This window comes from Watersipora subatra, chromosome 7 (assembly GCF_963576615.1).
Source record: "Watersipora subatra chromosome 7, tzWatSuba1.1, whole genome shotgun sequence".
NCBI lineage: Eukaryota > Metazoa > Bryozoa > Gymnolaemata > Cheilostomatida > Watersiporidae > Watersipora > Watersipora subatra.
In genome coordinates this window covers 48,977,805-48,990,168 of record NC_088714.1, presented here as the reverse complement: position 1 = coordinate 48,990,168, position 12,364 = coordinate 48,977,805, and the positions used below count along the sequence as shown (strand labels likewise).

The following is a 12,364-nucleotide window of genomic DNA, read 5'->3' as shown; positions in this document are numbered from 1 at the left end:
TAATTATAATAATTAACATTTGATAATAACATATGAGCATTTTCACCTTTATCAAGTTTTGTTGATTTTAATCTTGTAACATCCTGGCAGTCAATTCACCTCAAACATCAAAAATGGAAGAAAACCGATATTTTCTGAAAAAATCCACTAAAATATCGTGTAAGTTTATCTTTAAGCTATTAGTGTCAAGTTTATTCCCGTCTACATGTGATAGAAAAACGACTAGCACCATAGAAATCAAGAGTACTAGTAGTTTGTGGAGAGACTAACCTCTGCAGTCCGAGGAACTTGATAATGAATAACGTGCTGTATGTTAGGTATGTCCAAACCACGAGCAGCAACATCAGTGGCTATAAGTACGCCAGTCTCACTGGAAACCAGAACATAATTAAACAAACACCAAATCCTAATAACTAAATCAGAGGGTAGCACATCTCTCATTCAGTTTTATTAAAACATGCGAACCTTACAATTAGTATGTTGCAAATCAACAGACTCATCAGATGTCAAACAGAAATACTAAATCAACCCTTAAAAAGCATTTAAAAAACAAAGTATAGTAGATGCTCCTACAATGCAAATAATTTGGTCCAGGAACATTTACGTTATACAGACAGTAAAATACAGTACACGCTCCTATAACGCATACCTCCTACAACATAATTTCACATAACGTAAAGAATTTATAAAGATTTTGCTTCGTACTATGTAAAAAATTCCATATAACGTAAAGTCTCAAGTCAGTGCAAGTTCTTAAATTCTATTTGAATAACGAGTCTTATAGTTAACCCTAAAATATCTCGCTTTTTCTCTTGTCGAACTTTGGAGAGAAAGTGATGTATAGGATTATCTCTGTTATACATGTATATATACTGCTATCCCGGCAGTCTAGGGTGCCAGGAGAGATCGTCGGATGTGTCGTTAATGTGCAGAGAATAAGTAGCTGCGTAATTATTCAGAAATACTTGAAGGCAGGTGGTAGAGTGACGGTCCACCAAGATGAATGTCACGGGTTGTAGTCAGCCTCATTGTAAGCTATCTTTATTTACACTAGAACTCTGGTGACGGAGAGATGGGACGTCTGACGGACTCAACTCCTATTAGTTATAGTATATATTTTTTTTCTTTTACGATATTTCTATGTCATATAAAACAATTTTTATTATCTTTCATTGCAGAATAGATAATGCTGTCTAGAAAAATATACAGACCGATGTAAATTGATATCGAAGGCGAGCGTTACCCTTAACTTCTTGTAAAATGACCATTAACCTTAATCATAGACCATAAGCCGTAATCACAGACCATAAACCATAATCACAGACTATAAACCGTAATCACAGACCATAAATCATAATCACAAACCATAAACCATAATCATGGACTATAAACCGTGTAAAAGTTAAATTATTAAAAGTTATTGAATGTCACTCAAGTATTTAAAAGTTTAATTAAAAACTAAATTTTAGTTTTTTCCTATTTGCATGGCCAAACAGGTGAGTTTGGGATGATCTCAGAATGGATTAGGCAATTTACATGTATTTTACTGCTCTCATTACGTAAAATCCTTGTGACGTAAATGTTCCTGAAATGGACTATTTACGTTGTAGGAGCGTCTACTGTATATGTAGATAACCAAATCTGTTTCAAGATCATCAAAAACTTACCCCCTCTAGCCCTTCAAATGAAAAAAAGCCTAATTTTTTAATTAAATGGCAATACAGTAACTGTGGTAATATTCGTTCGTATTGTTAATCTATTTCATTTTTATCATTTCCTTTGGTTTAGCGTATGTGATTATGGCAATTTTATGTTAAGAGAAAAACGCACCTTCAATGTCAGTTTCAATCTTTTTTTTTACTTTTCCCGGCAAAGCGGTCTATGATGCAAAAAAAGAAGTATCGCGTATGTCTAAAATAAAGTAAAACAAAAACGAATATTTCCTATAGTAAAAGCAGTGTCAGTCTGTCCATACAATTCTCGAAGCCAGGTTTAGAAGCCATGATAAAAGATTGCTTTCAACGAGACTCCAACTCATGACATTCAGCTCGGTTGACTAATACCCTAACATTTGCACCAACTAACCAATATCCTGAATAATGATGCAGCCTCTTATTCTTTGAACTCTATCAACCCACCTGACAATCTCTCACAGCGCGCTAGACTGTCAGAGTTCTACTATATATAATTGAGATAGCAATGGACGACCTTTTCTCGCCCAAGTTTGGAAGAGTGGCATATACCGTACTTTTCGGACTATAAGCCGCTACTTTTTTCTGATGATTTGAGCCATGCGGCTTATATAAGGGTGCGGCTATTCTGTGGTTTTCTCTTTCATCGCTAGGGCGCATGAACCAGAATCTCCGGTTAGTGCGCCTCTAGCGGTGAAAGAAAATATGAAACAATGCCTAACGGTAATGTTTCGTTCGGCACTAGGTTAAAAGCGTCGATTAATACGAAACTGTGCCGTTAGGCACTGTCCCATTTTAAACTGGAAAGTAGCTGCCGTGTTAAAAAGCACCGTCATGAGTTCTGCGGCCTATACAAAGGTGCGGCCTATGTATTGTTTTATTATGGGTTTTTGAAAATAAAGCAGATGCGGCTTATATAAGGGTGCGATTTATAGTCCGAAAAGTACGGTAATAATGCTGTACGAGAATATTTGGCAGTTTAGTAAACTGCCTTTTACCATGTTTCCAACATGAAACCAGGAACACAGCATGAATAGCAGCATCCACATTGGAGTCTCACCTCGCTGTGAACCTCTCAAGGTTTTTCAGCCTCTGTTTCTGATGCATGCTGGCGTGTAGCGGCAGCAGGGTTTGCTTGACGAGAGAGAAGACGGAGAGGAGACGTCTGATACAATCAATGGAGTTGGTAAATATTAACGTTCTGCCTGGATGCCTTTTTAGGAAGTAATAAAGATACAAGTCCTACAAATATATAAGTAATGTGTAGATATACAGCTACATGTATATATGTAGGTAGTGTACATACTACAGATATATAGGTAATGTATGTACTGGTACTACAGATATATAGGCAGTGTACGTACTGGTACTACAGATATATAGGTAGTGTACGTACTGGTACTACAGATATATAGGTAGTGTACGTACTGGTACTACAGATATATAGGTAGTGTACGTACTGGTACTACAGATATATAGGTAGTGTACATATTGTTGCTACAGGTGTATAGGTAGTGTACATACTGGTACTACAGATATATAGGTAGTGTACGTACTGGTACTACAGATATATAGGTAGTATACATACTGGTACTACAGATACATAGGTAGTGTACGTACTGGTACTACAGATATATAGGTAGTGTACATATTGTTGCTACAGGTATATAGGTAGTGTACCTACTGGTACTACAGATATATAGGTAGTGTACGTACTGGTACTACAGATATATAGGTAGTGTACGTACTGGTACTTCAGGTATATAGGTAGTGTACATACTGGTACTACAGATATATAGGCAGTGTACATATTGTTGCTACAGGTGTATAGGTAGTGTACATACTGGTACTTCAGGTATATAGGTAGTGTACATACTGGTACTACAGATATATAGGTAGGGTACATACTGGTACTACAGATATATAGGTAGTGTACATGCTAGTACTAAAGACATGCAACGTGTTCAATTGTAGGTTATAGTTGTTTGAGGAATACAATGACGCAGGTAGTATCTAAAGCAAGTTCAACCTTCAATAATACAATATTATCAGATCATGTACACCAAAACATTCAACTTAGTGTTCTGTTGGTTGCTGCCATCACATTGTCCCAAAGACTCAATGTAGTTTATACACTCCTTTAACATACCAACGCTAGAAAACTATAATTTGGAAAAAAGATAAATTCATAGAAAACTGATTAGCTACATGATGGCCATTGTGCCGCCTGATTGGTTAGTTATTATGTGAGTCTGCGCATTCTGATTGGTCAAAATGGTGCAATTAACTGATGTTATTGCTCTATTCTTAATCAGAAATGAATTGTAATTAAAAACATCAATACGCTGTAGCTAATTGGCACTTAACATTGAGATTTATTCCAATTACTGGATAATTATTATAACCAACTTATAAAACCTCTCATTTACAGTCTAAACTCAATTTGAACATTTCCGCATGTGGAATTGCATCCTCTTGGACTCGCCCATCAGAACAGTAATAATCTGAAGGTTACAATACTATTGATAACTTGTTTACATTTGTACATTTAGCCTGAATCTAACTAGTACATAGTATTTAAGAGGGCTCAAGCATGAAACCCATATAACTTTATACAGGGACAACTTCACCATATTTTGATTTGTTAAAAGCAATTGTAGGTTTACATCCCTTGATTTTCCCTCCGTTCACATTCAATTATTGCGGACAAAATGGCGTGTTCAGGAAATTAGCTTTTAGGTAGTTATAAGTAGAGATTTTACTGAACATTTCAAACAGCTATAAGTAGATCTGCTAGGTAAGTCTAGACAATTCAAAGACCAAAACCTACCAGTACATCTGCTAACTTTCATAGCTAAGCTGCTTTAGCTAAAAGAAACATCGAAAAGACGCCAACAACTAAAGATAGGCAACTCCTATGAGGGAATCTGAAATAGCAGTGCATAACGTCCACTCCAAATACTTTACATGACTAATACATGACTACATGACAAATGCTTTCCAACCTCACATTCGGTTTAAATCAGTGTAAACCAGTAAAAACCAGTCTAACACAAGCTTATATAAAAAGGAAATCAAACCTTATCACTCTGTGTACAAAAGATGGAGCTCTCAACTAGCTTGCTGGCTGTTTGGGTTTTCTCAGTTAAATCTATAATCTTTGGTTTCTTTAATATGCCTACGGTATCAATCAGTTCATCTACAAAGACAAGGAGCATAATTTGAATCCTGAAAACTAAACACTTTCAAATGTTGCAACCAATAAAACAAGCAAACATTACAAATAAACAAGTCTTTTGAAATACACCACTGACGATAGGCTGATGGCAGAGGCTCGCACAAAACAAGTCTAAATGTAGTGAAACATAACCCTCAGCTATTTATACCACCATGACTGGACTTTAAAAGCAGCATACCCTGAGTCATTTAAAACTAATTCTATAAGTCAGTGACAGTTGAATGGATGGAACTGGAGTACAGTCATACCTCAACATACAAGCTTAAGGCTTTCCAGGACTCCTATGTTGAGGTACGCCTGTACTGCCATTCTAGCATAGAGTGCCAGATTCACATGTCACTTTTTTATAAACACAACAGACTTATGCTTCAAAGATGCTCTCCGTAGGAATAGTAACACTTCTAGGAAGTACTAGAGAGTACATACAAGTTACAGTTGTCAACTTGTAGATAATTACTTTACTGATGACAAATGAGGGTCTGAGACCAAGAAAATTCACAACATAGACTACACCTTGATTCACCACAGACTACACCTTGATTCACCACAGATTACACCTTGATTCACCACAGATTACACCTTCATTCACCATAGATTACACCTTGATTCACAATAGACTACACCTTGATTCACCACAGATTACACCTTGATTCACCACAGATTACACCTTGATTCACCACAGATTACACCTTGATTCACCACAGATTACACCTTGATTCACCACAGATTACACTTTCATTCACCATAGATTACACCTTCATTCTCCAACTCATATATATAATAATTTAAATGAGCAGCAATTGTTTATTTGTAGCGATCAGTTTTTCAGAATTTTAGATTTCAGTTAAATTTATTAACCTATTTATTTAACTTATTATCCATTTATTTTATTTATTTATTCAATTGAGAGGAGGGGCCGCAGAAGTAATTGCAACACATTAGTTGAAATTAAAAATCTTCGATTCAAAGCGATTTCACAGCAGGAACTGTTATCAAAGAAAAAATACCATGAAAGTTTCTGTCAAAGACAAAACAGGTCATGTTCTTGAGAGGTTCTATTCATCAAACAGAACATCAAAAAGCTAATATTTTAGCATGGAAAAGCAGAGAGTCATATACACAAAAAATAATTGAATAATGGAATCGCTCACTGTGTTAGTGATTGAGCCTTGAGCCTTGCGCCGTGACGAGACGCGAATCTGAGCTGGAAGTACGATTTTTATATTGATGTCTCCTCCAATCCGACAGAAAAGTCTAAATGATCTAACTAAAACAGCTTCAACTGATTTGAGTTTTTGATGTTTCCGGAAAACTCTTATGGAAATACATTAATTGTACGCCGGATTGCTCTGTCTAATCCACTTTTTATTTAGTACATTTACAGATGAACCAGCGTGTTTTCTGCACACATCAGGCTTACAAGAAGAAGTTCAAGAACTGCATAGCTGACAGATTACAACATAACAGTTATGAATGTCATTCTATGAACTGCATAGCTGACAGATTACAACATAACAGTTATGAATGTCATTCTATGAACAAACAACCAAAATGTAGATCAGCTCAATTTAAAATTGATAACAATCAGCTTAGTTTAACGGTGCAGATATGTTAAGAATGGCCAATTTTAAAAGAACTTCATTTTCAGTTAAACCAAATTCAAACCAATTTGATCTTATCAACCCTAACTTACATAGTTACCAAGTTTTAACAAGTAATATAATACACCATGACTTACCTAGTTTCGATTCTTTGCTGATCTGATACCTTTTTCTTTTTTTCTTCTTCTTCTTCTGTCTAGCGATTCGCTCAGGTGGCAGATGTACATATGTGAGAGTGGCCGAGAAAACAAAGCACTGACGTCTGCGAGAGCTCTCCTCATCCCTATTACATGAGAACACAAAAATGTCAGAGAAATTGACAAAGTTTAAGAGAATATACAAAAAACTATCTGAGATTTACACACCAGAAGTTCAACTTAGTTGAGACCTGAAGGTTGTCACCGCTTCATCTAAATTTGCACTGGCAATTATAACGAAAACGGTTTAACAAAACAGAATCTTTCCTGTTTTAATATGCATTTTATAGTGCATTATATATAGTATATAAATAAATGTAATGCATATATCTACAAGTACTTATACATAAATTAAAGTGTTTGTCGTATGTCCAGTTAATAGCGATTAATTTTTTGCTGTCCACTGCGCCATGAGAGATTATGATGTGTAATGATTATATGCCCAAATATTCTGAAGTATGGCAAGGTGGCTGCATGATTTAGTGGTAGTACACTTGGCTTAACATCCGTGCATCTGAATGTACAGGTATGATTCCTGCCCATCTCCAGGAATGTGCAACATTTCCTAACACAAGACGGTTAAGAAAGATCTTTCCTAAATATCTTGTTAGGAAAGAAACCATCTTTTTAACCACCTAGCCAAGATGATCTTGGCTAGGTGGTTAAAAATCAAGCAATCATCTTGATTTTACCAACCGATGCAATCTTTTTTCATAACTCTTAGCTGGCTTCGGACAGACAAGGCTCTTATTATTATTAGTAAAGATTAAAATATTAGCCTTAGTTACTGTTAGATTATTACATTATTTTATTATCATTACTGTTAGCTAAAGAATGCAGCTTGTGTGAATGCTCAACATTTAATAAGTGTCTCTCATTAGTCACACATGAATGAACATGAGTCCCTAGAAACTTCCAGAACAGTGGGTGTGGTTAACAGCAATATAAACATAAGGGTAGACAACTCTTAATAATACAACAGTTACTAGCTTAAGTTACTCAAATTTATTGCGTGAAAAAACTTAGCCAATGGCTACTACATTACCTACATCAGTAATTGGGCACTTACTAACCACTAATTTTTATGTAATAAGTAAATGTTTTTAGAGCCTGATGATGATGTCATACATTTATAATCTTCCCCATCTCAATGATGGCATAATCAACAAGTTTTGAAATAACTCACGACTTTATGAAACATCGGCTGAGACTAATCCAAATAAAACAAAAAATTAGGTCTACAAGCAATCCCTTCAATGATGTCATGATTCCAAAAGTTTTATCACAGACTACTATAACCGAAGAAGAGATGACAACAGTAAAGGTTGTCTGCTCATGACACTATACACAAGATTCAAAGATCATATCGATGCTAATATTAGGGGCAGACATGGGATCATACGAACTCTATTGGTTAAAATTGTGCTTTTGAAAAGAACCATGTGCAAATTACTTATGCTGTCATTACAGTGATGTTACTATCTGTACTAAGTCTATCTAAATTATAGAGAACGGTTTAAAAAAAAGAAAATAACACAAAATATCCCAGTCTACCAAGAAGCACTGCACACACTTGGATCAGTAGGAAACATTGCTGACCCTTTCATCAGTGTTAGTATTTTAGTGAGCTCCTCAAAGTGCCCCTTCTCCACCATCTTGTCCGCCTCATCAAGAACCAGAAGAGGCGCCTTTACCACCGTAGAGAGATAACTGCCCACTTCCTGTGATATTTGGAACCACATTAAACTAGTACATTTCTTGCAAAATTACTGTAAAGCTTGACTGACAGCAAAAAAAAATGTTGTATTAACAGTAGCAGATAACATTACAGAATGGAGGTTTAATAATAATTTTGTAGTTTTTATAATCATTTCAAGCCATGAAAATGGACAAACAGATTTGTGATATCTGTGCAATATCGACCAAAAACAGCTGTGACGCTATATAATCATAGTAAAATATATTGTTTTTTGAACTAAATTACTTAAAAACTGTCAATGAAAAATCCTTATTTACGAAAACAGAGTATGTTAATATTGTTTAAAAAGATGACTAACTTTTTCAGACAGTTTTTTGATTATCCGATTTGTGCCAAGAAAAAATCTTGCTCGCACACTTCACAACATGATACACGCAAACCTATTGGTGGGGTTCTATAACCAAATTTCTAAAAACAATGCAGGACACAATCCAACATATAAACATGAAGCAGACTTTGGAATCTGCTTCGACCTAGTTTTATAGTTATCTGCCATTCGTGGCAATTAACATGCCATACGTGGCGACTAGGTGGGGAAGAATGTATTAGAATCGTGGTCAAAAATTTTTTTGCATTGGCTAATCGTCAACATTGACATCGTTATTCATACATCTATGTTTCATTGACAAAATGATCTCCTTCTGTCAAAGCTTGGAGGTAACATCGCAAGAGTTTTGTCTTCAAAACTGGATATTTATTATCCTAACATCAGAAGAATTGCTGATAAATCATGATTATATTGTTATAAATAACTGAATCTGAAAACTGTGAGTCAACCTTCACACCAGAGATGGCGATGAGACACTTTCATAGCAAAATGCAAACAAAGATGGAATATCAAAGATTTTCATAAAAATACAGTGCACCCCAAGGTTACAGTATCCCTGTTTTATGGTTTATTCGTCTTACGATGTGGAACAGCATTTTTTTCTCGCTCACTCGTGATGGCATTTTTTCCGCCATACGACATCAACAAAAATGTTTCTCCAAACTCCAATTTGGCGGTCAGTCTGCGGAATACGTTGGAATTACAAAGATGCCAATATGCTATTCGACAAAATCTCTCTTGCAATGCCTGGATGAGATACGATGTTCGCGGTCTCTCGGTTCAGCTTTCCTCGCGTTTCGTAAATGCTTGATACTGCATGAGTGAAACGGAAATTACCAAAACGTAAGTGAAAATTTACGGTATCAGGTCACTTACCCCCTGGCCACTTACCCCCAGGCCATATACCCCCGGTCATTTACCCCCTGATCACATACCCCCCTAGGCTATATACCCCCAGGTCATTTACCCCCTCCCCATGATATCTTTGAAGAGTGAATAACAGGTGGACGCATTGAACCTGGAATTATCTCCTACATCCATAATTATAGACTTTGAAAATGCTACTAAAATGCACTTCACAGTGTATTCCCGATACTACATTACAAGGATGATTTTATCATCTATCACAAGCGATCTACAGGAAAGTTCAAAATGAAGGCCTCCAGGTCCAACACCAAAATGATGTAGATATAAATATGTGTATTCGCTCTAAGGCAGCTCTCACACTCGTGCCTGTTAATGACATCGTGGAATCATTTGAGACATTTTCAGATAACATATCTGAAGTCGCCCAACCAGTTGTGGACCATTTTGAAGACACGTACATTGGGCGACAACAACGTAGAGGTCGACGTGAACCGAGATTTCCTCACACAATGTGGAGTATTCACGAAAAAGCTGTTAACAATTTGCCTCGCACAAACAATAATGTTGAAGGATGGCACAGACACATGCAAGCAAACATCAGTGACTACCATCCCAACTTCTGGTATTTCTTGATCATACTTCGTAGAGAGCAAGCACTAAATGAAGTCGCCATCACCCAATTGTTAGCTGGTGAACCAGCACCAACACAAAGGCCAAAATATCGAGCTATATCGCAGAGACTACAGACAATAGTTGCGGACTATAAGAAAAGACAAATTTTTTAATTCTTACATGGTATAGCACACAATATTCAAATGTAACTTCATGATTGTCTAAAATTAAGTGTCCATGCATGTGCATGTTTTACAAATACATGTAAGTTACTGTCTGTTTGTATTAAAATACAATTTCATGATCAGATTGTAAATAAATGCATTTATTTTTAAGTGTCTTTTTTAATTTTTCATTATTAACTACTAACTAAACCATGACAAATTAGCAAGTTTTTCATGTGATTTAAACCAAAGATTAACTGATTTAAGTAAAACTGCATTATGTGTTGTGTGGGGGTACTTGACCTGGGAGTAATTGACCTGGGGGTATATAGCCTAGGGGGGTATTGACCAGGGGGTAAATGACCGGGGGTATATAGCCTAGGGGAGTATGTGACCAGGGGGTAAATGACCGGGGGTATATGGCCAGGGGGTAAGTGGCCAGGGGGTAAGTGACCTAAAATCGAATTTACTGTACATTTTAGCATTTAATATAGTATTTACTATAAACCCTTATTCATTACACCTACATAACTATATAACTACATGTATAATTTTAATTCGTTAGTCATGGGTTGTAAAATTGATAGGGACGTTAAAGGAGGAAGAATCATAAGCAGATCATAACCACTAAATAAACTGAAGTTATTTTACTGTAGGTAATTATAGTTACCAAGGTTAACCTACTATTAAGTTATTAATTTTTAACATGTACAGCACTTACATAAAGTTTTGACGATTGTTACCAGAGGATATTTGCATTATATAATCACTATAGTTTCTATACCGCTACACACGATTTTTTCACCAAACGATGCCAACCCAGGAACAGATTCAAAATCGTATCCTGAGGGTGCACTGTAATTCCGCTACTCTATGATAATGATCCTAAAACCATAAAAAATAGATTTCAAGTTCTCACCTCATCATTCATGATATCCCAGAGTCTTCCTGGAGTAGCGACAACTATTTCAGGTCTGGACTTGAGTAGTCTAACTTGTTTTTGTGCCGACATGCCACCAAAAACAGCTACTACCTACCATAGAAACAGATACAACTGTGATATAAAGACAGCTACTACCTACCATAAAGACACATACAACTGTGATATAAAGACAGCTACTACCTACCATAAAGACACATACAACTGTGATATAAAGACAGCCACTACCTGCCATAAAGACAGCTACTACCTACCACAGAGACAGACACAACTGTGATACAAGCAGCATGTGATTAATTGTCAAACAACCTGGCAACAGTTTACAGCAAACACTGAGACCACCTTTTTTAATAAATACATACAAATCTTTTAAAAATACATTGTAAAATTTGAAAAAAATATTTAACTCTTTAAGTGAAGTCGCAGGTAAAAATGAAATATAAAACATTAAAAGTATAGAAAAAAAGTGAAAGATAGAAAAGGCATATTCGTTTGGAATTTACTAAGTCTACGTCGAGTAAGTTGACCCGTGTATCTCTACCACCAGCTTTACCTGTGACAGTAAGCATTGCTCAGCCTGTAATTCCAGTTTCTAATGTAAAGTAACAATTTTTTATCAATTTTTATATTTACTCTTCAATGATTATAAATAATATATTTATTTCAATGTTATAATTACCTGCAAGGGTTTGCACTTTTCTGGGCTGTGGAGTGAATTATACAAATTACAATGTACCCTTGTAGGAATATTTACTCCAACATATGACTGTGTTAACACAAGACTGTGTTAACATATGACTCTGCCAATATATGACTCTGCCAACATATGACTGTTAAAATATGACTGCGCTAACATATGACTGCGCTAACATATGACTGCGCTAACATATGACTGCGTTAACACATGACTGCGTTAACATATGACTGCGTTAACATATGACTGCGTTAATATTCCGTAGTTGTCTAA

At 35.9% G+C, this 12,364-nt stretch overlaps 1 protein-coding gene across 2 annotated transcripts in view; it reads right to left on the bottom strand.

Moving 5' to 3' along the window:
* The window catches only part of LOC137401099 (ATP-dependent RNA helicase DDX24-like), a 29,882-nt gene that overhangs the window by 4,859 nt on the left and 12,659 nt on the right, over positions 1-12,364 (bottom strand). For both annotated transcript variants that reach the window (XM_068087456.1, XM_068087457.1), the window contains exons 9-14: positions 11,377-11,490; positions 8,327-8,448; positions 6,668-6,813; positions 4,772-4,890; positions 2,752-2,933; positions 271-370 (exon numbers count right to left, since the gene is read on the bottom strand). In XM_068087456.1, coding sequence (XP_067943557.1) covers positions 271-370; positions 2,752-2,933; positions 4,772-4,890; positions 6,668-6,813; positions 8,327-8,448; positions 11,377-11,490 — 783 coding nt within the window. The remainder of the gene's footprint in view (positions 1-270; positions 371-2,751; positions 2,934-4,771; positions 4,891-6,667; positions 6,814-8,326; positions 8,449-11,376; positions 11,491-12,364) is intronic.